Here is a 26,177-nt window from a genome sequence, read left to right on the forward strand (position 1 = left end):
ACCTTTATTATAGTAATATCCCCGACATAGACTCCCAATCGCAGTGATCTAAAGTGAAACGCCCCAGTTTATTATTATCTTGAAGTGACATAATAATTAATTCAAACTAACAACCACAGTGATATAATATTCCATTCAAGTAACAGTAAAGAATATCCACGACTTCCCTGTGCCACAATGTTAATATATATGTGATCATTCTGTGCAGTTGAGTGTAATCTTGTATCTCTGTTCTCCTATGTACTAAATATCGTTGTATGTACACTGTAATGAGTAGGACTTAAGCAATAGATGTGATACGGTGTACTGTCTCTTTTTATGCCCTGTTCCTTTGTTAGTGCATTACATCCGGTCTAGTAAAAGGACCCCGTTCCAGTGCTCGTGTTTTTACGACGAGAAGTCGCCTTAAAAACACAGCATTACAACAACAACAACAGCAGCAGCAGCAGTATTATTATTATTAGTAGTAGTAGTGGAAGCAGTAGCTGATGTAGGGTCATCTCGCACGCCTGAGCACCGCCTACCCCGCCAGGTTCTGTATGGCCAACTCCTGCAGCATGTCGCAACCCACGGTGAAAGAAGAAGAGATATAAAGATCATATAAGGACAACCCTGAAGAAATGCAACGTCATACCAAAAGATCCTGAAACCAACGCCTCTGACTGAAAACAATGGCGAGCCCTCTGCAGCGGGGGAACCATTCATCTCGAAGAAGCACCGAACCTGGCCAGAGAAGAGCGTACACGACAGACACACAACCAAAACAAGTTCTCACAGCAAATCCGGAGTTGACATGCCAACTGTGTGGCAAAGTTTGCAGATCCAGAACTGGTCTGCAGTCACACACGTTGACATCACATACTAAGAAACATACCAACTTAGAAAGTACTGCAGATGTCGTTTAGTGTTGTAGAAGGACAGCTTTAAGTAGGTAAGTAAGTAATTACTATAAGTAAATAGTAATGGTAATAGTAGTAGTAGTAGTAGTAGTAGTAGTAATAGTTGTTGTTTTTGTTGTTGTTGTTCGTCTTCGTCTCTGGGATGTTCGTTCGTGCAAGGTGAGGCATTTCTACAAGAGACAACAGCAAGGCGGGCGGGGAAGGGAGTGGTACTACTGCATCCATCATTAATTTTTGTCACCGTCTCATCTGGCAGTCCTTCCAAGTAAGCTGCACATGTAATTAATTAAAGCACAACGTAAGATTTGTTTCTGCAGGGTGAACAACAGACATGGAAAGTTCTTTTATGTCCTTCCACACACACACACACACACAAAAGAATATCTGAAGTGATTCTCGAAAAATTGAAAGAACTTTAGCGACAAAAACAGGCAGAACAAATAAGAAAAAAAATACAGTAACCAACGGACCCCTCTAACTGAAGGAATTAAAAACGATTCGTAAAGAACACTTGCATGTTGTTTTTTTGTTTGCATGGGAAGCTCCGTAACACATTTTTCTTGATTTATTTCCTATACAGGTATTACACTTTGAACCTCTTCTTTACGTCACTTATATATTTCTAGTATCGACATAATTTTCATCAGTAATGTACAAGGAAAAAAAAAAAATATTTAAAATAAGTCACTGAAGAAGAGGTACTACGAAGCCTTCTACCACTCAGAATGATGGCAGTATTCTAAGTCTGCCCTAGCTATTTGTTTTGCATATTACACCATTCACATATATATGTTATTTACATCGCTTTAATATCGCCATACAATCAGTTTGCATCACTAACAAAAAGGATGATACTGAAGCGTAATATGTGGAATGAATCTCTAAGGAAGAGGTGTTACGAAATCTCCCAAACCACTCATATAGCATTACACCAAACTATTCGCTTATATATTATTTAAATTGTTTTAATATCGACATATAGTAGTTTACATTATTAATATACAAGAGGATATTGAAGTGGAATATGTGGAATAACTCACTGAGGAAGAAGTGTTACGGTACTTACAATATGGCCATCCACAATATACAGCCCAGTGCCTTTCACGAGGAGTTATCGATCACACTAACATGGGAGGGAGGCGGCGTCAGTGAGGGTGAGGCAGGCTGACTGGCAAGGTGAGGCAGACTGGGCCAAGGTGAGAAGCGGGATAAGGAAGGATGAGGTATGTAGGATGAGGCAGAGTAAGGAAGGATGAGGCATGCAGGGTGAGCAGGGTAAAGAAGGGTGAGGTATGCAGGGTAAGGAAGGGTGAGGTATATAGGGTGAGCAGAGTAAGGAAGGGTAAGGCATGCAGCGTAAGGAAAGGTGAGGCAAGTAGGGTAAAGCAAAGTATGGCAGGGATATGGGGAGGACAAGGCAGACGGGGAAGCTGGGAGAAGACAGAGTGAAGCATACAGAGCGAGGCAGGGTATATATGGGTAAGTTAAGGAGAGAGTGAGAAAGACTGGGGTAAGACAGGGTAAAACTGAGTACTGTAGACAGGGTGAGGCAAACTAGGAGAACCTGAGACATGACGGGGTGAGGAGGAAAAGGTAGGGTAAGGCAGAGGTATGTAGGGTCAGACAGGGAAACGGACAGGGTGAAACAGACTTAAGCAAGGTCAAGTAAGAAGAGTCGAAATAAAACAGGGTGAGGTAGTGCATGGAGCGTTGTGAGAGTATATGAGTCGTTGTGTGGCTGTATGAGTCGTTGTGAGGGTGTATGAGTCGTTGTGAGGGTGTATGAGTCATTGTGAGGGTGTAAGAGTTGTTGTGAGGGTGTATGAGTCGTTGTGTGGCTGTATGAGTCGTTGTGTGTCTGCATGAGTCGTTGTGTGGCTGTATGAGTCGTTGTGAGGGTGTATGAGTCGTTGTGAGGGTGTATGAGTCGTTGTGAGAATTTATGAGTCGCTGTGAGGGTGTATGAGTCGTTGTAAGGGTGTATGAGTCGTTGTGAGGATGTATGAGTCGTTATGAGGATGTATGAGTCGTTCTGAGAATGTATGAGTCGTTGTGAGGATGTATGAGTCATTGTGAGGGTGTATGAGTCGCTATGATCATGTATGAGTCTTTGTGAGCATGTATGAGTTGTTACGAGATTATGAACTGTTGTGAGGGTGTATGAGTCAGTTGGATGATGTATGAGTCAGTGTAATGCTATGTCAGTCTGAGGGTGTATAGGTTACGGGGTTCGGGTAAAATAATGTATATTCGCTTTACCCCCAAAACTAATACGAAACGTCCTATTCCACTTAGAATACTACCCCAAGGCTCGTATTCTCGTCGGTTAAGGAAGGTCCCTAACTCTTCTTCCTTTGCGATTTATTTATAGATATTAGTGATTAGCATACATTTGGAGGTTACTCTGCAGAGTATGACGATACCAGAAGGAATTATATAATTCAGAGAAAGACAGCAATAATGTAACAGCCAAAATAAATAGCTAGGAAAAGGTGTTAGAGAGCTTCCTTAACCGACGTGAATGCGGGTCCAAGTCTTATATCCTCAAACAAAACTATGGCGACCAACCTGGAAGTGAAGCAGCGGTGGGGCAGCCATTTTCCCACCCCATCCACATGCATTTTATCGTAGTTTTCTGTCTCATCTAATTTATCCATCTTATAACATCACTCTTATCGATCCTTAAACAAGAATAATAGGAATATGGCAACCAATATGGAAGCGCCGCAACTGTGAAGCAGCCATTGCTCCAATCCCACCACAACTTGACGTATTTTGTTCCTATCTAATTTATCTTCAGTACGGTCTCACTCTCCTCGATCTTCAAACAGGAATATGGCGACCAACTTGTTAGAGAAACAATGGTGGGGTAGCCATTACTCCATTCACACCACACCCACAGCAACATCATATACTCCCGAGCAGGTGGCTAGGGAGTTCTGCGAGGAGACCTCTTTCCATGGGATCAAATACTTTGTGAAGCGTGATCTATCCAGTGCTAGGAGGTAAGCCACTTTCACGTCCAGTCGGGGATAAATTTTCGCTTAATACTTAACTTCTGCATCTTGCTGCCATGTTGATTATTCCTATGACGAGTGAGGCCTGGCATGTTTCTCTGTCCTAATATTTCGTTTTATCTGCTTTTTATTTCCTTCTGCAAGTTAATATTATTAGTTATGGAGGTTGGGCATGTTTCTCTGCCTTAATATTATATTACGTCTTTTCGCCTTACGTCTCTCTACTGGTTCATATTCCTAAGCTGAGAGAGGCCTGGCATGTTTCTGTCCTAATATTTCACTTTTCTACTTCTCATTTCCCTCTGCTAGCTAATGTAGTATTCTTATGTTGCGGAGGTTAGGTATGCTTCTCCGCCCTAATATTACGTATTTTCACTATTCCTAAGCTGGGGGAGGATAGGCATATTTCTCTGTCCTAATATTTGGATTTTTTCCATTTCTCATTTCCCTTTGCTAGATAATATTCTTAAGCTGCGGAAGTTAGACATGTTTATTCTTCGTAATATTTTAACTTCTGTATTTCACACTTCCTTCTGTTGATTACTATTCTAAACCTGAGGGAGGCTTGATATGTTATTCTGTCCTCAGATGATTTTCTTTGATATGCTATGTCAAGGAAGAAAGTGATGGGCATGCCCTAAATGTGACGCAGATGCTGCAGAATATCAGGCGATATTTTGTTCTTGACCGTGCTTTGATGAACCACAGATTCTGTGGTAGATATGTAAAATAAGGAAAAAGTGTGAGACATTAGTTGCCTTATCTTCTGTACACGCACCCTCCCTTTCCCTTAGCACCCTCTTTCCCTTCTTTCTCCCTTCCTCTTCCAAGCTTTTCCCCTCCTCTTGGCATTCATAATTTTTCAAAATTCCTTCCACTTCTCATCCCTCCACTCACTGTTTTATTTTTATCTATTTATTTATATATTTATTTGCAGAGTGGTTAGCAGGATGAGAAGACGTTTTATCAGAATGGTCATATAGGTGCAACAGGAAACAGAATGTATGGTGTACGTGATATGTTGTTGTTAGTGTTGGGGTTGAGTGTTTTCCCTTTGTTGTCTTGTTTATATACCCACAACATACTAGAGGTGTGCCCATCCCTTCCCTACCCTTCTTACTCTTCCCCTCTCCCTTTCCCTTCCCACTGGCTGCCCTGTCCTACTCTCCTTTCGTCTTCCCCCATTCCCTTCTTTTATTATTATTTTCTCAATAATATACAAAGGATGAAACAGATAATAGTGACAGAGAACAACTGTTTGGTATAGGCTGAGTGACAGAGTATAGCTGTTTAGAATAGGTTATATGAAGCGGTTAGGGCTGCCGTCCTCTACTCACTCCCCTTCCCTCCTCAAACACTCCCTTCTTTTCTTCTCTCCTCAAACCCTCCTTTCTTCACATATCCCAACATAAATTTTTTTTTTCTATCCCTCCTCAAACTTTCCCATCTCTTCTTCCTTCCCCCTCCCCCCATTTCCCTTCCTGCTTTCCTTTGTCTTTGACAAATGGAATAGTTACGTTAGTTATAACGTATCCTGTAACAAACAGCCTCGAAAGGACTAATAGGACAATTGCTGTTTGCTTTCCTTTATACCCCTTTGTACTCCCTCTCCCCCTCCTACCTCAAACTCTTCTTTCTCCTCTTTCCTTCCTCCTCCCTCTCCCCTTCCCACTTCCCTTCCCTCCCCTCTCCCTCCCCCTTTACCTCCTCCCTCCCTCTCTCTCTTTCCTTCCCTCCTGAATCCCTCCCTTATTACCTTCCATCCCCTCTCACTCTCCTCCTCCCATCTCAAGCCCTCCCTCTCCTCTCCCTATCTCCCCCTCCAGGCTGCTCTAACAAGCCAAATGACTGTTCAAACAAGGTGTAGGTGGGCCTTAATGGAGCTAATGGGCAAGAAATGGGTCTCACAGATGGGCAAGTACGAGTATATTGAAAGGGTCCAAGAGAAGTATTTAATTCCTTCACTCCTATGACGTATTCTGTATTTCATTCTTGGTACCTTCAGATAATTTTTGTTTACTTCACTGAAACTCCTTGGACTGGATATACGGCCTTCAGTAACTCCTTCATTACAAGAAGACGTAACAGTATTAAAGAAATAGGAGGAGGTAAAGAAGAATCTTCTTCTTTTCCTCCTCCTCCTCCTTCTACTTCTTCTAGAAGAAGATGAAGAAAGAGAAGACGTAAGAGGAGCAGGAGGAAGAGGTGGAGCAAACTATTGATAAGTAGTTAAGACATGATAAAAGACCAGAAATTACCAATGTAGGTAGGCGGTCGAAATTACACCCCCTGTTGTAAGGATCGACTAATGCGTCAAGATGAAACATATCTCGATGTACTCATACTTGAACCCCTTGTTTGTAGTGTTGACCCTAATTATCCCATTAAGGTGATGAAAATATTATGGCTTTAGATATTATCAACGGTATCGACATACAGATTATCAAAAAACTTAGTATCTGTTGGACATGCGATCTGTGTTTATAATAAGTGTAGTGTGTAAAGCAATATTATCAACTGTTCTAAAGACATTGAAATTGTATGTATGTATGTGTGTATGTATATGTATGTACGTGTGTGTATGTATGTGTGTGTGTATGTATGTGTATGTATGTGTGTGTATGTGTATGTATGTACATATTGTTACGGAACAGAGAAAGATAATGTACACTTTAAGTGAGAATACTAAAAAATCACTACTGTCCCGTAAAGTTCCAGGTTCAAAACAAAGAGTTAGGTAAAATTACAAGTTAAAGTTTAATGCTCAAACTAACAACAAAACATTCAGGACTCATAAGGATAATGTAATGGCAAAAAACAGGTTAAATATATGGTTAACTGCAATAGCCTCTATTAACACGAAATTAGCAAGAGTAAATTTATCTAAGTCAGCCCTGATAAAATGAAAATACCAGATAATACTCAGTGAATGCAAGATATATTATTACAGATACAAAATATTATTAATAATGACTGACATCCAAACTTAACATTAATCACAAAAACGTTACTAGGCCTACAAATTAACACCTTATGCTACACAGTACAAGAAAAAATGCAATAGCACTTATACTCAAATTACACAGCTGCTAGATGGCTGGAGACTTCCTGAGCACTCACAATAATAACTGTACAGGGGAGGACAGAGATGTGAGCAAAATGAGGAGTAGATCTAAGTGGCAATTAATGTAGAGACTGAGCTCATTATATAGGGGCCGGCAGAGCTTGATACAACTTGTAAGAAGGACGCGCAAATGAAGCCAGAGGGGACAAAGAGTTGACAATCCTGCTCTGAACAACAGAAAGAACGACTTACTCTACTATAAGGGAGGACGGGGGGAGTGAGGTAGAACACGCTCGTGATCAAACATGCAGTATACTGTACGTTAGAATTACACAAAGGATGATGAAATCATAGGCTATGTAACAATATGTATATATATGTATGTATGTAACAGGTGCTAGAGAGAGATGGCCTCACGCGGTGGCACTGATATGACAAGGCAGTAGAGTTGCCCGGCTGTACTGTACAAACGTCCCCTAGTCCTCTCCCTATCCCCCTAAAAGGAAGATGATGATTTGCGGAATAAAGGTCAACTTCATCCTGCAGTCTACTGGGTTCACGTTTCGATGGCTACCACTATCTATGTGACTAAACTCCAAACCCTGACAAACGTCTATGTAACTCACCTGCATCCATTTTCCCTATAGGCCGTTTGGGATACTGTGCTGGATAATGTCCCTCTCGGTCTGTGCGTTCTACATCACCACCAACGCCCTGGAGTATACCAGCAACCCCACCATCACTTCCATAGGCATCACCAACTACCCCATCTCTAAGGTCGATTTCCCAGTGGTCGTCTTGTGCAAGTTCAACCATGTGGCTATGAGTCGACACCCGCCATCTCAGCTGGACGTTCTAGGAAGGTGAGATATGGCTAGATAAGGTTTAGACAGACAGACAGACAAACAGATAGATAGAGAGACAGACAAACAGATAGACAGACAGATAGATTAACAGATAGAAAACGTAGAGACAGATAGACAAAACATACATATGTTAATATACAGGTAAGCCAGGGGTTTACTACTACTACTACTACTACTAACGGTATTTGTCCTAAGAACTCTTAACTGTTTACATATAATTTTATCGTGCCACAGCGAGGTGGAAAGACATAAGCAGTTTCTGTAAGCGAGCAGCCCTGTTCCCGTGTCGATTACAGACAGTGTTTGTAGACATGTTAAACTATCCCTGGATCGAATCAAGGCCATCTAGATACTGCCTGGATCGCATCTGGCACACGGCGATTACCACTTCCAATCTTTTAGCTACTGTACTATCGGGGTCAATATTTGTGTCAGAGATACGGTCGGAGTCAAAAGCTGACACATGAGTCACTGTCAGTGGCGGTACGTACGCATACCTTTTACGAGCTCTGACTCTCTGACACAACTTTTGGCACTGAAAGTACTTCCCCCATTACAGACTCTCAAACACAACTTCTGATCCCGACTGTACTTTATCACCACATCTACTATAAAAAGGATGACGCGTCCTTCGACTGCTTTTTCTAGGGCAGCACAAAGGCATTTCTAAAGGAGGACGCATTACATTTACACACGATAAGAAGTATCGGTGCACATTTGGCCCGAAATAATTTGACGCCACGGACGATGGACTCTAGACATGTTTGGTGATTATTCCCCCTTGTTGTCAAACGTGCTTACATAATTACGTCATGGATAGGTTTCTTATGACAATTTCTGGTTGATATTGTTACTGGATGCATATTCAGATGATAATCAACTGATTTTCCATGTACTACACAAACTATACTGATAATTTCGGATATCATCGTATCCTTCCTAAGCGATACATTCTTTACCGTGTGTAGCCTACTTTTCCTCTCAGTTTTACTTATACCCCACTACATTTCGTGCCTTCACCCATTCCTCATAAATTTCACCATTTCGGATACTTCTCCATTTCCCGCATACTTCTTCCCATTTTTTCATTACAATAATTTGTTACTTCCCCCTATCGCCCCATTAACTTCATTCCTTTGGGCCCTTGCAGCGTGCAGTACGATGACGGTGAGTGGTGGCGACTAACTCATGGCGTTTACCAAAACATCTTTGGTGTGGAGCCGTTGTGGGAACTGCTGTCTAACATCACACTCACGCTTACAGACAAGCAGGTGTACTGTGTTCTTAAACAGGTGTGTACCAGGTGTGTGTATATTACATACGTATCTTGAATACAAAAGTAAGAAATAAAGGCTAGGAGTCTGTAAATGGGCGCCCCTTCAGAGAAAATTAATAAATAAATGAGAGTCCAAACAAAAATCAGTTCATTCGAGATCCCTGAACACATTGCGTTTAAAAGACTGGAGGTCACTGGCTAGAAATAGAAACTAAAAAAGACAATTCCAGATATGACCGGTTGCACATATAAAGGACTAAGATCATCAGTTATCTTTTGCACTGGAGAGGACAGAAATGGGGCGAGTGACAGCGAGTTACAACAAGGGTACTGAGCGCGCGCGCACACACACACACACACACACACACACACACACACACACACACACACACACACACACACACACACACACCTCACTGCATGTTAGAACAGGCGTTTGTTTACGTGGAAAGGTTTCTGTGTGTATTCATGTGTATGTATACTGTAAGCACCCCCTCCACACATACACACGGGTAGTGGTAAGTAGCTAATAATGAATTAAGATGAATGCTTCTTAATAGCTCATACATAATTAAAAGTAATGGAGCCAACGGCCATACCACGTTGAGTACACCGCTTCCCGTCCGATCAGCGAAGTTAAGCAACGTTGGGTCTGGTTAGTACTTGGATGGTCGACCGCCTGGGAACACCAGATGCTGTTGGCATCCCTACGTGTCAAGTGGGGTTGGTGGAGGATTAGAGTCCCTCCCTGTAAAACAATTAACTCTAAGCCCTTGGCCACCCCGTCTGGGATATTTGGCGTCTGGCAATGAATGAATGAATGAGTACCAACACAATAATATTAATCTTACTCCATTTATATTCTCCATCAGTGGGCCAGGCAACTCAGAATAGCATTGGTATTCCATTTTTACTTAATCTGACCCAGATTTTCGTCCATTTTCAGTTTATTTCATGTAGCTGAATAGCAGAAAAAGAAAATGATATGACTCTGCATCCTCTGCATGGCACATGTTCATAACTAGTAAAATGGTCTACAGTTAATCTATCGGTACAATTCTGTATTCATGATGGAGAGATGGCAATTTTAGGCCAAATCAGTGAAAATGAAAGTATAGTAGCGGATGTCTTCTTAAGGTTGTTCTTGCTGCTTAAAGACGGTTTTATTCAACTTAGGAAAGACTCTCGTAGTGAAGGGGTTAAGGAAGACTATCTCTAACCCCTCAAGTTTGAAAGTTCAATTCCCTGTTCACTCAGTGGTATAATTATGGACCTGGATGTAATATTGACTGTCACAGATCGTTTCCTAGGGGAAGACTGAGACTCAGAAAAAAATGTGTTGTAATGACATGTGATAGTGTTGTGCTAGTGTGTTGTAGTGACCTGTGATAAGGCTGTGCTAATGTGTTCTATAGACCTGTGCTAATGTTGTGCTAGTGTGTTGTAGTGACCTGTGATAGTGTTGTGCTAGTGTGTTGTAGTGACCTGTGATAATGTTGTGCTAGCGTGTTGTGTCCTGTGACAGTGTTGTGCTAGTGTGTTATAGTGACCTGTGGTAAGGTTGTGCTAGTGTGTTGTGCTAGTGTGTCGTAGTGACCTGTGATAGTGTTGTGCTAGTGATCTGTGATAGTGTTGAGCTAGTGTGTTGTAAAGATCAGCGATACCCTTGTGCGACTTTGTGCGTGATGGCTTTCTCTATGGAGTTGTGTCCCTGTTGCAAGTTTTGAAAAGGACTATCTTCAGTTAAAGGAAAAACTTCTCAACTTAAGGCAGGAGGTACAGGTTCTCAGGCAGAAGGCACAAATGAGGGAATTGTTGGACGAGATGCTGAAGGAGAGAGAGAAAAAAAGACTGAAGGCTGGACACTTGTTCACAATGGTGCGACAAAGTTCACCCTTAAGAAACAGGCGGAGACAAAAACCACAAAAGCATTCGACACGTTACGTGACGAATGTGTAGGGACGGCAGAGTGGGAAGTAGAGAAGGATGGTGAAAGTACTTCCCGCAAGAATCCTCAGATGAAGAAAGTTTAGGAAAATATTGTCACTGTTGGAGATTCCCAGGTAAGATATCTAAATTGTTCAGTGTATACTCCACTCACTAAACATGTGTGTCTTCTGGGGGCCAGGGTGGGTAATGTGTCAGGAAAAATTTCAATTATCGTGAAGGATACTGGAGACATACCCACTGTCTTCCTCAGTGTAGAAGGCAACGATATTGGTAGGCGTAGGAGTGAGGTACTGTGGCAGCAGTGCAAGGATATGTTGGAGAAAGTTAGGGAGAGGAGAGGGACCCCTGTAGTGCTCGGTGTTTTGCCTAGGAGGCGGGTTGGGGGGGGATGGTTGAGCAGGGAGGTAGGTTTTAATTGCCGACTTAAAAGGCACTGCAAAGTTAATGCAATACCATACATAGACGGCTGGGACCGGTTTTATGGACGGAGTGTCATGTATAGTTGGGATGGGACTCATCTTGGTAAGAAGGGAGTTAATGTTTTAGCTGTGATGATAGGTAGGGAGTTAGATGTTTTTTTTCGAGGTTGAGAATTAGATGTACAGGAAGTTGCAGCATCTCCACTCAGAAATCATTATCACCAGGTTTGGATAGATACATCAAGGCTTGCAAAAGTAAGAAGAATGGTTTAACCATTACAATAAATACATCCATTCAGGCACCTCAAAATGAGCAGACGATGATAAAGGACAGAACAAACGATGATAGATGAGCAATAAGTGATAGTACAAAAAACTGTTATATTAAAGAGTTTCCCAGTTATTAAAAAAAAGAAAAAAAGCAAATCATAAAGCAGAAGTACAACTACTCGTAATAATCTGAAAATGTACTACACAAACAGCATTTTATGTAATAAAATTGATGAACTGAGGGCTTTAATTTGTACAGAGAAAATAGACAATGCCATTGTTACTGCAACTTGGATGAACACAGACACTCGAAAATTTTTGGCAGAATATCAGATAAAGGGCTATAATATTTTTGTGTCAAATTGTCTGCCTAGTGATGTAGTTGCTGCTCCTTCCACTGAGAGTTTCAAGCACACGCTAGACAAGCATATGACTAATAAGGGGTGGGTATAAAAAAAATCTTATACCCAGTACTAATTTGCTCTTTCTCCTTTTCAGGTTACGCAATAATACTCCTTTTCTCCTTTCACACTTTCCTATAAGATGTCCACGCCAGTTTTTCTATACTGCATGGAGTTCCTTCTGACTTTTTCATGCTGGCTTCGGCTGGAGGGTTTGGAGGACAGGGGAAAGCCTTCTTTTTTGCTGTCCTTATCTCATTTTAGTAGTTCAGTTACTCTTTTGGGAGCAGCTTTGCATTGGCCAACTGGCCTACTGCAGCTATCCTCTCTTCTTATGTTCTTAAAAGGCCTCGTGTAAGTCGATGGGAGTAACCTTTCCGCCTTCTCCTCCTTATGTTTGTGTATTTTTTTTTTTTCGAGGAAGAAGGAACCTAAGGCCGCGAGACTGCAATTGTTGTTCCTTCCAAGAGAAAAAAAAAAAATACAAGAGAGAGCCAAATTCAAGATCCGATCATTTCGAGATGCTTGGACACATTGCGTTTGAAAGACTGGAGATCATAGGAAGCAGGAAATACAGACAGAGGGAGACAGTTCCAGAGTTGACCTGTTGCATAATTGAAGGACTGGGAGTAACGGTTAACTCTTGCATTAGAGAGTTGGACAGAAAAAGGATGAGAGTTTGCTGCTAGACGGGTGCTATGCACCCGTCGTAGAGGTGGAGGAATGCATGCAGACAGTTCAGAGGAGCAGTGACCATTGAAGTAGCGATAGAAAAGAGATAAAGATGCAACAGTGCGACAAAAAGATGGAGGTTGAAGGGAGTCAGTAAGAGGAGGAGAGTTAATGAGACGAAAAGCTTTTGACTCCACTCCATTGAGAAGAGCTGTATGTGGGGAGCCTCCTCACACATGAGAGTTGTAATCCACATAGGGGCGGATAAAACCCCTGTATAGAGTCAACAATTGTGCAGGGGTAAAGATGGAACGGAGTCAGCTTAGCACACCTAATCTCTTGGGAGCAGATTTTACAAGAGATGTAATATGATCTTTCCAAGATAAGTCCCGAGTAAATGAAACCCAGCATGTTCAAGGATGATGCAGGATTAAGCTGAATATTTTTGAACATTAGTGGGTATACCTGTGGAAGATTTTGTCGGGTTGATATGTGTAAAAACTGAGTCTTTGATGCATTAAAAACAACCAGATTATTTTTACCCCAGTCAGAGATTCGAGCCAAGTCAGACATTAGGTGTGCCATAGCCTCATCCCTTGTTTGTTGAAGTAACCGCTGAGATGGACGTTGTGGGAACTGAATGGAAAGGTGAAGGGTAGAGTCATCAGCATAAGAGTGGATAGGGTTAGATGTACCGCTTAGAAGGTCATTGATGAATAAAAGGAAGAGAGTTGGTGATAGGACAGAGCCCTGAGGAACACCACTGTTGATAGATCTAGGAGAAGAACGGTGGCCGTCTACAACAGCGGCTATAGAACGACCAGAAAGGAAGCTAGAGATGAAGGCACAGATAGAAGGATAGAAGCTGTAAGACGGCAGTTTGGAAATTAAAGATTTATGCCAGATTTGATCGAAAGCCTTAGACATATCAAGTGCAATGGCAAAGCTTTCGCCAAAGTCCCGAAAGGAGGATGACCAGGAGTCTGAAAGGTAGGTGAGAAGATTGCCAGTGGAGCGTCCCTGACGGAATCCATACTGACGATCAGAAAGAAGGTTGTGACAGGAAAGACGCTTTAAAATGTTTCTATTAAGAATTGACTCGAAAACTATTGAGATACAGGATGTTAAAGCAATTGGACGATAGTTAGAGGGTTGGGAATGGTCACCCTTCTTTGGGACTGGCTGAATGAAAGCAAACTTCCAGCAAGAAAGAAAGGTACAAGTTAATAAACAAAGGTGAAAGAGCTTGCCTAGCCTGCCCCGTCCCGGAGACGTGAATTCACGTCCTCACATGATGTGCACTCATATCCTGGAGACGTAAATTAACGCGGCAACATTGCAAGGTCCCTAATTTGCACAATTTTTAATTTTCGCGAGTGATTTCACGAGTGATTTTTGGCACGTATACACGGGACACCTTCCTCTATTCCTCTACAAGATGCCAAGCAGGGACAATGCCTTACACCGCATAACCTCTACCCCCCCCCTGCACGCCATTGTCTCGGCAATTCATCTGTTACCAGTGACCTGGCCAATAAAGACATTCAGGGCCAGAGTGATTCCTCAATCAATGACAATGTGGAGGACAAAGTTTACATAGCATTAGAGGAAGAAGCAGTCAGAAATGATGATCAGGTAATGTGGGAAAAAAAGGTCATGAATGGTGATGAGTTAGTGAGTGAAACAATGCTTATAATGCCTATATTACTGTTTGAAAACCAATATACTTTTGTACTACATATAAATTCGTACCAAGTAAATAAATAAATACTGTTTATGAGTGGATAAAATAGTTACCCTCCCATAGAACTCGTTTTCTTTGGTGCCAGCCTGTTAGAAAACCCAGTCAGGTAAGGAGGTACTCGTACCTGGATCAAGTATTTTAAACCTCAGGTGAGCGATTTCTCTATGAAATTTCGATGTTTCTCACCAAAAGCGAATGTTTGAGCCTAAAAAAAAAAAAAAAAGGTCCAAAAATGTCGGGACTGGGGCGTACCACTGCCCAGAAAACGTTGGGATGGGGCGGGCTAGGCAGGGTGTAAGCACAGAAGCACAGTTTTTGAGAACATCAGGCCTATATGCCTTATTAGTATTGAGGCCAGCAACGGCAGAAAATACATCAGCTGAAGAAATTTTAATGTCAGCCATGAGGAAGTCAGAGGGGGGCAGTGATGGAGGAACAGCACCTAATTCGACTAAAGTAGAATTGGAGGAGAAAGTCTGAGAGGAGAGATCTGCTTTATCAGTAGAAGAAATAGCTACAGAGCCATCAGAGTAGAAAAGACGAGGGAAGGATGATGATGGCACTGTATCAAAGCCTTCTTCCTTTTATTTATTTATTTATTATTTATTTACTCACTTATTTATTTTTCTTTCGTGATGGCACGATGTCAGAGTGCGAGGCAGTGTCAGGACATGGTGAGGTTCTGCTTATGGCGCAATTACGAAGACTGCACCCACACCGTTGCCCAGATCACCACCAGGGACGGGTTCTGCTACGCCATCAACATACACTACGAGTAATCATCCCGATGTGGTTTGCTTTGTAACTATCCATCTAAAGTCAGTCACTCTCATGGCCGTGTTCTGGTTGGCACTGAAGACTCTCTCTCTCTCTCTCGTACGTTATGTGTACCTGCTACTGTTTGGATTCTCTCTCTCTCTCTCTCTCTCTCTCTCTCCATTCTTCTTTCTTTTTTCCCACTCCTATTCCTCATTTTCCCCTGCTTGTCCAACCCACCCCTCTCCATCCTCTCACCCCTTTCCATCCCTTTCCTCCACTCCTCTCCCTTACCTCCTTTCCCACTCCCTCCCTCTCTCCTCCCCCACTCATCTCCTTCTTTCATGCTAACAATATGTTATGCATTATCAACTTACAACATTATTACTAAGGTGTGATGAGCGGAATTAATCGCAATGGAAGAGGTGTCACGTAATATCCAAGGCCGACGTTACGTCCCTAATATACATATACCTGTAACTATGCTTTTGGCATCATACTTGTCTGCGTTCTCAAAATACAATGCAGTAGGAGTAACTAAAGTTTTTACATCACAGTTCTGTCTACAAACCACAACAACTAACATACACTAGGACTACTTAAGATTTTCGTATTATAGTTACTTCAGTCGTGATCCTGTTCCATTCACTCCCTGAAACCTTTCCCCTGTTGCCACTGTCTTTTCCTACCAACATCCAAGTTAGATCTTGTTGGTATATGATCAAACACACCATACGCATGCTCTACAGAGATTGATATACAACACATATCGCGGGTAGTTTTGAGAAATTCAGCTTTTTTTCCCCTCTAGTGCAGTTATCACTCTAATATCGGTTGCCAAGTAGAGTTACATCCTGTGAAAGGGATTTTATGAAGCCACGACGTTTTCCTTCCGCAAACCTTTCGCGGTTCAAGTGAAGTTGTGTAACGATGTAAATATTTCCGGATTCTTAGAAAATGTTTCATATAATTTCCGGTATCTAAGAGTATGCATGAGTTAGGACTGTTAGTTTTATTAATTTTATAACCTCTGATTATCCATATCAACGTCCTGATCTCTTATATTGTTTGAAACTCGTTGTTTTATTGAATTTTATCACCTCTGGTCACCTCTTCAAAGTCCTGCTTGCTGTTCTTATTTAAAAATAGCCTTCAGCATTTTGAATCATGTCAAATGTAAAAACAAATAAATAATATAACCCCATAAAAATAAAATACAGAGGAAAAGTGCTATGTATTTTAAGTGAATTCAGTAAAAATATATAACTGCAGTGGAAAAGAAAACATAAGGTTCTCAAAGCAACTTCAGACATTTTCCAAACGTTAATCAAATCTTCCAACAGCATAATGGAAAGTAAGGACAACCACTGCCCAGAAGGTGAAGGAAAGACGGGTGAGAGGAAGGAAAGAGAAGGGCAGACGAAGGGAGATAAAGAAGAGAAAAGGGAAGAAACAAAAGGGACCAAGGGAGTTGTGAGTGAGAAGGAAAAGAAGAAACGAAAAGGAGCAGATGGGAAGACAGGAGATAGAGGAGAAAGGGAAGAGACTGAAGGGAAGAAAGGCGAGAGGGAAGGAGCACAAGAGAAGAAAGGAGAGAAAAAAGGAATAGGAGGGAAGAAAGGAGAGAAAAAAGGAACTGGAGGAAAGCAGGAAACTGTGGGTACAAGCAGCGTGGGCCTCCAGCAGGGTCTGACAGTACTGCTGGATGCTGAGGTGGACGAGTACTCCTTCAGCACCTTCCACTCACTAGGTATTAAGGAAAGGAGGATCTCTCTCTCTCTCTCTCTCTCTCTCTCTCTCTCTCTCTCTCTCTCTCTCAATCATTCAATCAATAAATCTATCTATCTAAATATATATACGAATATGTGTAAAAATCTCCATCACTTCTCAGCCATAACAAGCTCTGCCATATTTTCCAACCCGCCATTCACAGCTCAGCCTATAGAAGCCTAGGAACCTGATTGGTCTGGGACACGATGGAGTGATGCTGGTGCCTGGCAGCGAAGTGTTCATCTCCATGCAGGCACACTCCACCTACACAACACCACAGGCACTCTCTCTGCCACCACACAGCAGGAGGTGAGGCCAACGGAGGAGGACAGAGGGAGAGGGGATGAGGAGGATGGGAAAATGGAAGGGAAGGACAGGGAAGAGGGGAATACACGGGAAAGAGGGGAGACAAAAAGGGAAATGAAAAAATGGAGGAGAAGGGATAGAGGGGAACTGTCAGAGAATGAATGGAAAGTGACGAAAGCATGGGGAAAAGGGGAGGGAAGGGGAGGAGGGGAAATAAGAGGGAAGAAAGGGAAATTTTATATATATATATATATATATATATATATATATATATATATATATATATATATATATATATATATATAATATATATATATATACGGAGCCTCTCTGGTACAGTGGTAGAGTGTACGTTTCGTACACGGGTGAGCCAGGGTTCGCGCCCCGCCAGGGTAAGAAACTTTGGGAGTGTTCACCCGGCCACGCATTGCATTGGCGGACATAAGGGGTGCTGTGGTTGAACCAGTGTCGCTTACTATAAAGTATGCTTGCACCCAGTCGGCTTGCTCGGGCCGATTACACTTGGTTCACAGACTACACACACATCCAAAGCCACTCCAACACTACATTTACACTTACAAGCACTTCTCACACAACATACAAACTCTACCAGTCAGCCCAAGCCACTTCGTAGAGACACATTGGTTGTATCGTCCCGACTTCGGTCGGGATAGGCCGGTATACTCAAACGGCTGATGATGATCATATATATATATATATATATATATATATATATATATATATATATATATATATATATATATATACCAGTCATTCAATGAATTAGTCAGTCAGTCGAGATATCTCTTGTCTCTATCTATCAACGTATCTGTCAATCTATCTTCCTACCTCCCTACCTACATCTGTACCTACCTACCAATCTAAATTCATCTATCTTCCAGTATATATACATATCTACCTACTTACTTATCTATCATTAATCTATCCATGCATGTCACAGGTGTTTCAGGGACGGCGAACCCCACCTGAGCCACATCCCCGGTCCATATTGTCACGACGCCTGTATATTAGATCATCAAATTGTGTCCATTATCGAGCAATGTGGATCCCGACTCGATCACATGCCGGGTGAGAAAAGCACCACGGATATTAACTTCAGAGGCGCTGCGTGTGTGTGTGTGTGTGTGTGTGTGTGTGGGTATGAGAGAGAGAGAGAGAGAGAGAGAGAGAGAGAGAGAGAGAGAGAGAGAGAGAGAGAGAGAGAGAGAGAGGTGTCTGAGAGTGAAGTGAATGAAGCGTATGAAGGATGAGGTGAAGGTGTATGTGAGTAAAGTGTATGGAAGTGACGAGTTTCCTGTATATACTGGAGTCACTGTTGTACTATATAAAGTCAGTGTCGTACTCTAATTAACTACAGTACTTCTCATTGGCCAACTTGCATACTGTATTTATTCTCCGTCACTGTATTGTTATGCAATGGTAATACGCTTTGGAAACCTTACTGGGGAATCCTTGGTTATGAAATGAATTAACACTGGTAGCCTACTTAAATAAATTATCATTCTAATCGCTTATATACTGTATATATATATATATATATATATATATATATATATATATATATATATATATATATATATATATATATATAAACGCACCACCATGGTACCTATATATTCTTGTTCGAAAAAGTTTACTACTACTACCACCACCACCACCACCACCACCACCACCACTACATTACTACTACTATTACTAATGCTACTACTACTATTACTACAGCTACCGTTACTGCTATTATCATGATGATGAAGATGATACTACTTCCCTCCCTCCCTCAGGCACGACACCTATATGTGTGTTCAGGAAGCAGATTGGCTGCGTCAAGAACTTTTCACGTGAGTACTAAAACGTACAAAAACTGGGCTCCTGGATATGCTGTGTTTCATATTAATGCGCTTTAACTAGGTTCACATAATGAATGAGGTGTTGATCTGAATTTGACTAAAAGTTAGGAGAAATACTTCGAGAGGGTTTGGCCATGTGGAGACGATATAGAATGAAAGACTGACTAGAAGAATGTATGTGAGTGAGGTGGAGGAGGAGATGAGGAGGGGGAGACCAACAGTGATATGGAGAGATGGAGTGAAGAGAGAATGAGAGAGGAGTGTGTGAGCTGGAGGGAGGGCAGCTAAATGGCAGAGGACAGTGCGACGTGGAAGCGATTTGTTTGTTGCCACTCCTTAAGGCGTCTGACAACAGACAGATAAATAATGAGACGGTGTTCACTGTGAAGATAGAAGAATTTATATCTTCCACCAGATGACGTTCCAAATTGGACTGAGACTGCTGTATTCTCAAAATAAACCTAATGTCTATATGCGAGCATAATTCATCCAATGGACTACTTGGGTTACTGTTCCGTGCTTTATTTTTACCCGTCCCGGCCCCGGAGGGGGTCGGGGACGGATATTGTTTTCACTCGGTTTGTTTGTTTGTTTGTCTGTCTGTCTGTCATTCTGTTAACTTTACGCGAAAACTACTCATGCGATTTTGACTAAAATTACAGGGATGATGGCTGTGACCTTCTGATCACCTGATTAAATTTTGGGCCAAATTGGGCCCAGGCCCAGGCTGTAAGCTCAAAAAATGTAAAAAAAAAGAAAGAAAAAAAAAAAAGAGGAAGGGGGGGGCGGAATGGACGGGTAAGAATCGTTTTTCAGCCATAACTTTTTTCAAATTCGCCATACCGACATGAAACCAAAGCCTAAAGGTGTACCTTTCAAATCTGCATCCAATAACATGTCTCATTACATTAGAGGGGGTCACCCCCCAGTTAGCGGTAGGGGACTCAATGTTAGGTGGGTCGGGCCTAAAATTTCAAATGAGCATAAAATCGTCAATTTTCACCCCATTTACTCCAAATTTGATATGTGACTAGACATCCTGTTGTTTATACGTCAGCACAAAAATGACTGCCGGGGACGGATTTGCTGTGCCTTGGCACAGCTTCTTGTATTTTACTGTCTTTACCATTTAGTACAAGCCCCAACGCTGGAGAACGCCGTCGCTGAAGGCCAAGCAGGAAGGGTACATGAGAACAAATGGATACACTGATGCATACTGTACATGGGACAAAAATGATCATAATGTGTATAATTCCGTGTCTAGGCGAAATATAACTTGAAGTCTCCTTAATAAATCGCTTTTCCCTAGCACAGCATTGGGACAAAATGATAATTTGAGGGTGCACATTGCCCAAAACACTGCCAAACACATACATAAGGTCAGAGATGGATGTGAGTATAGTTACAATGACCATGCAAGGCAGACGATGCCAAGCAGAGACGACAGAAGAGCCAGAAGCTTGGGCAACACAAGCAACATCCGTCCTACGCATGCATACACACACACACACACACACACACACACACACACACACACACACACACACACACACACACACACATACACACACACACATTTTTATATCCTCTACCGATATTGCTCAACGTCACTCCAAGGGGACTTCATCTGTTGAAAGAAAAGTCTTATCTGTACTCAGCGATAGTTCCTTGGGCCATCCCCAGCCGCACTGCTTCATATTCATCTCATCCTTCACTTTCATCATTCATATACATGGTTTCAGAAGCCTTAATGATGAGTGAATGGAGGTGTGGATACCTTGAGGACAGTAGTCAATCTGTGTTTTTTTCAATAGGATGGTGTTAATGATGATGATGATATTATGTTGATGATGATGATGATGTTGTCAATGACGGTGGTGGTGGTGGTGGTGGTGGTGGTGATGATGATGATGATGATATGATGATAATCTGGCAACAGTAAGTATAAAACACATCATCGTAGTGAAGTTACCACTTGGGGCTGTGTCTATCCTTTCACAACGAGAGACCTGCCCTGAACTATTTATAATCGTCAGGAAGTAGAAAGAATAAACTATAATAAAAATAATAATATAAATAATAATAATAATAATAATAATAATAATAATAATAATAACAATAATAATAATAACAATAATCACAGGGAAGGAGTTAGTCTTTTCACTAGTAGAGGTTCAGCTATGATGAATGCAATCTCTTGGCAGTAGGAATAATGATAAGCCGTGCTAGTAGTGAACGAATGAAAGAGTACATGGATGAATATTTTAATTCTTATCACTTCGCTACGTCCTTCCTGAAATGAATATAACAGTAGCAAGAATTAAACGAAGAGCCATGCTGGTGCTGAATAAATGACACGTGAATGACAGAATGCTGTAACTTCCTTCATTTCGATACGTCTTCCCCACCACCACCCCCTCAAAAAAAAAAAAAAAAAAAAAAAAAAAAAAAAAAATGGTGTGGCAGTAACTAAAATGAAATGACTGGCCGTGCTGGTAAAGAATGACATGACTAATGAATGAATGAATGAATGAATGAATGCTTTAACCTCATGCACTTCGATATCTCCCAAGAAATGAATAAAATCGTCCTGGTAGTGAATGAGTTAAAGGTGAATGAAGTGAGCTTGGCGCCAGGAAATCCTTAACTGTGTACGCATTTATAAACTCTCTCAACTTTGCGTGTAAGATTGCCTGTTCTGCTTTTATTCTCACTCGTACAAGTTACCAAACAATAAACATGCAAATTAACGAGAATATTAAAATCAAGGGCGTTGCCAAGAGAGAAAGAAAGAGGGGGGGGGAGGCCTGTCCCCACTCCTTCCTAAGAGAATGAGGTGAACAGGAAGGTAGCCATTTCGTTTTTTAATTATACTCTTATTTATACATTCACGTATTAATGAGTTATTCTAGGTAATTTTTAGTATTTAACAACAGATACGTTTTTATAAGTAGTCTAGATACTATAAGAAAAAAAAAACTTTCCAAGCAGCTGTTTTCTCAAGAATAACGACAGCCAAACTTCAGGTCCCCTCCTTAACGAAATGCTGGCTGCGCCCCTGATAAAAAAAAGAAATAATCTGTTTATTTTGTACAGTGGTTAACATCTTTTATAAATACTTTACCTGTACAAGAATTCATAAAGTGTCGTGAATAACTCTAAAGGTTAAATCATCTTCATATCAATTAAATATTAACATGAATCACTTTGTTTTGTCATACTCCCAATTTTTTCAGTGTGGTTTACCTTGAAGTGTTTGGTAGGTTTATGAGCGAAGACAAACGTATATGCAATCAATCTTAAACACAAGACACTTAGGAGAGTTTATAATTTGGGTGTTGTTGTTGTGGCGTCCAGTGTAGATAGCAACAGAGGATATGACGTCAGGGCAGAGATACGGCGTTAAATGGATGGATAAACACACTGATAAGCACCGGTACATACGTCTCTCTCTCTCTCTCTCTCTTTGCATATGTAGTTAGATAGATGGGTTGAACGAATACAACCGATAGACCAATAAAAAAGGTGGACAATGTCAATACAAAGACTGACAGATACTTACGGTAAATACTACAGACTCACTGTACCTTCTTTTCTCATCTCCTGCACAATAAAGTGAATTGACAAAGGACGAGCTTAGATGGAGTCCATGAGTAAGACTGATACCCCACTACAACACAACGAAGGCCGAGTAAGACGGTAACAGACATAGGCACAGATATATATAGGGGTACAGGAAAATGAGAATAGAAACTCTCATATATTCTCTCTATCTCCTCCAGAAAGTAAGCTGGAACAAGAACATGAGTCAGAAGGAGCATTTTTATTGAACCCTGCGACTTCGCCTGCGACAAATAATGGAATGGCAGTTACATGAAATAAGATGCATGGATATATGTCACTAGATAGATTGTAACACACTGAAACTCATTTCCTCTCCGCTTCTTTCCCCGCAATAAAGTCAATACGAGCCAGATGGAGCATAGTAGCGACATTTACTATCCCGCTACACCCACAGGTGGTAAACAACCAATAAAATATGCAACAGCCAGCCAGCCAGTTACCCACATAGATACAGAGTGCTAGATAGATAAATAAACTCAAGTTCTCACACTCTACCTTACTACACTGCAGTGGCACAGGAACACGAGCCAGATGAAACACATTAGCGAAACCTGCTACCCAGCCTGCAACACAACCCGTTACAAGCCAGTACCCAGCTATGCCATGCTGCCCACCCCCTCTACATGGAGCGGACGTATCTGGCTCTCGAGTTCCTCAAGCCAACCGTGTCTTTGCTGTGTCGGAAGGGAGTTATTGGGGTGAGCATTGCTAACTATTATCTATATCAATCAATTAATCTATCTATTTATCAATCTATCTACATTTATGCGTCAGCTAGCAGTCAGAGATATATTAAGCATATTTATCAATTCTTAAAATCCATATTAGTCTCTATATCTTTACCAAAACATTCTACCATTGTTCGCAACCTTGACATTCACCGCTCACGTCTTTATTATACCCAAGGCAAACCTCACAGGACGCACCGTTAGGTAGTGTGAGTGGTTAGCGATATATAAACTTAATTTTCATTCGTATCGTCTACATAGGCAAACTTTTTATTTCCTTCCAAAATTATTCTATCGTAGTTCTAGCACAGGCGCAAAACTCACCGTTCACGTCTTTACACTTCCCAAGTCACACCTCACAGGATGGTGCGTCAGACAATAATCAAAGAGATATCAACGTTCTCTGTTAGCACCTAAACATTTTCACTTCCATCCAACAAATAGTATCGTCCCTATTTCAACACCACCGCTACTCTCACCGCTCACGTCTTAACAATTCCCAAGTCACACCTCAAATCACCCTCACTCGTCCTCACCACATTCCTCTTTAACAGGTACTTGCAACTTGCCCATGCCGTCATAAAACCACTACACTTGTACATTTCAACGGCAGGTTAGTGTCCGTGTTGGTAGTGTATATTAAAGCTCTTTTTCACTGCTGCCAATGTGGGTGTTTTTGCTTCCCAGTTTTGTTCGGCAAAAATTCCTCTTTGTCGTGGTCGGTCCAGGATTTTCAAACGCGGTCCTTCTTACCTTCCAACGATGAACGGGAAATGTATGTCTTCGAGATATTTACAGATTTACTCATCGATTTCAGCAACACACTGTAAATACATATTTCTTTTGTCCGTATTCGCTGCTTCCAGCCCACCCCTCTCTCTCTCTCTCTCTATTTTTTAATCGACATTTAAAGTACAGACACAAGTAATCACGTTACAGCAGCTACTGCATAACAGCACAGCTCAGCACAGTACAATAAACCATAAGTTCAGGAACAGAACACAAAGAATGAAGTAAAAACACAGCAAAGTACAGCTCGTCACTGCTTTCAGTCTCCTTAGCTTCCAAAACATGCACAGAACAGCTCCTGATACACAGGAAGTCACAGTTACGTCATTACTTCAGCCACAGCCATTTCACTATTTTAACCACAGCCAAAGTGCTGGAGAGGGACGCCTTCACGCAGTGGCACCCATATAACTGGGAGGACCCAATGTTTGGCTATACAAATGTCCCTCAATCCCCTCCCCTGTTCCCCCAAAGGAGAATGGTGAACTGCAGGAAAAGAGTAACCGCAGCCAGCAGTACCCTGGGCTTACGTTGACCCGAGTCTGGGGCTAAAACACCAATAAGAACAACCACAGCCAAGCGTATATGGTAGAGCAACCAGTACCAGTCAAGGGTGTGCACGAGGGCCCTCAATAGTACATACGTGAATATGGCCACTTCAGGAACAATCACCTCACTGTCTCAACGACAACATTAGCCTATCAATCACAACCACTTCAACCAAAACCATTTCAACCACAACCCATTTCAGCCACATCTATTCTAACCAATCCACGTCTCCAACTTTTCAACCACATCCAATTTAAGCATAACCACACCCATTTCAGCCACAATCTATTTCAACCACACCTATTTCAGCTACAGCCCATGTCAGCCACAGCCATGTAAATACCAGAGCCAGTCATGTCAGTTTCATCCATATCCAAAACCATCCTTATCCTGCCAGAACCACAACCATTTCAGCTGCATTAGCCACAGCCACTTCCCTACTACAACCATGTCCATTTCAACCACAACCATATCAACAACAGCCATATTAGTGGCTGGTAGTTGACTGACTGACTTATTACGCTGCCGGTATCTTTTTAGTGTCGTAAGTCAGTCAAATAACTACCCACCACGGTTAACTCAGTAATAACCACTTTCCTAGCACAATCACGTCCTACATCAATCAACCATCTCAACCACATCTATTTCAATCACATCCACGTCCCCATCCCGCTTATGTTTCCCCACCTTATCATATCCTCCCCCACCCTAACATCATTAGCCAAAGGTGACGCCTCCACACACACACACACACACACACACACACACACACACACACACACACACACACACACACACAAATAACCCCCTCCTCCCCTAAGCCCCCTTCCCCTTCCCCTTGTCGCCAGTAAGTGCGTGGTGGGGACGTGTTAACTGCCTGATGACGGAGTTCGCCTATGAATTGCTCTCGCCTGAATTACACTCGGACTTACGGCCATTGGGATTGGTGTAGAGGTGTTGGAAGGGCTGCCTAGACATGCGGGTGGTGGTGGCGTCTGCTGTGTCAACATTAGTATGTACGTCCTGTGTCGTGGGTGGGGTGGTCGTTCCTGAGTAGGGATGGAAATGCTCTGTGGTTATTGTATTGGGCAAAGGGGCCAGTCGTTTGGCCACAGCTAGCTGCATAACTCTCTCTCTCTCTCTCTCTCTCTCTCTCTCTCTCTCATCAATCCAGAGAGAAAGATTGATAGATATACTGTACAAACGGAT

General features: G+C 41.9%; 1 protein-coding gene and 1 non-coding gene across 2 annotated transcripts in view; both read left to right on the forward strand.

The window, feature by feature from the left end:
* The first annotated feature begins 3,734 nt into the window (after nt 1–3,734).
* LOC145408785 (pickpocket protein 28-like) overlaps nt 3,735–26,177 on the forward strand; it is a 69,136-nt gene continuing 46,693 nt past the window's right edge. Inside the window, 8 exon segments of the mRNA XM_080279434.1 lie at nt 3,735–3,904; nt 7,628–7,843; nt 8,997–9,138; nt 15,229–15,353; nt 17,005–17,107; nt 17,280–17,413; nt 23,421–23,520; nt 23,523–23,600. Coding sequence (XP_080135560.1) covers nt 3,735–3,904; nt 7,628–7,843; nt 8,997–9,138; nt 15,229–15,353; nt 17,005–17,107; nt 17,280–17,413; nt 23,421–23,520; nt 23,523–23,600 — 1,068 coding nt within the window.
* On the forward strand, nt 9,708–9,826 carry LOC145408870 (5S ribosomal RNA). Its single transcript, XR_013898988.1, has one exon. It is a non-coding gene; the product is annotated as a 5S ribosomal RNA (ribosomal RNA).

The sequence above is a fragment of the Coenobita brevimanus genome, chromosome 78 (genome assembly GCF_032717465.1).
Source record: "Coenobita brevimanus isolate Jiangsu-jjx chromosome 78, ASM3271746v2, whole genome shotgun sequence".
NCBI lineage: Eukaryota > Metazoa > Arthropoda > Malacostraca > Decapoda > Coenobitidae > Coenobita > Coenobita brevimanus.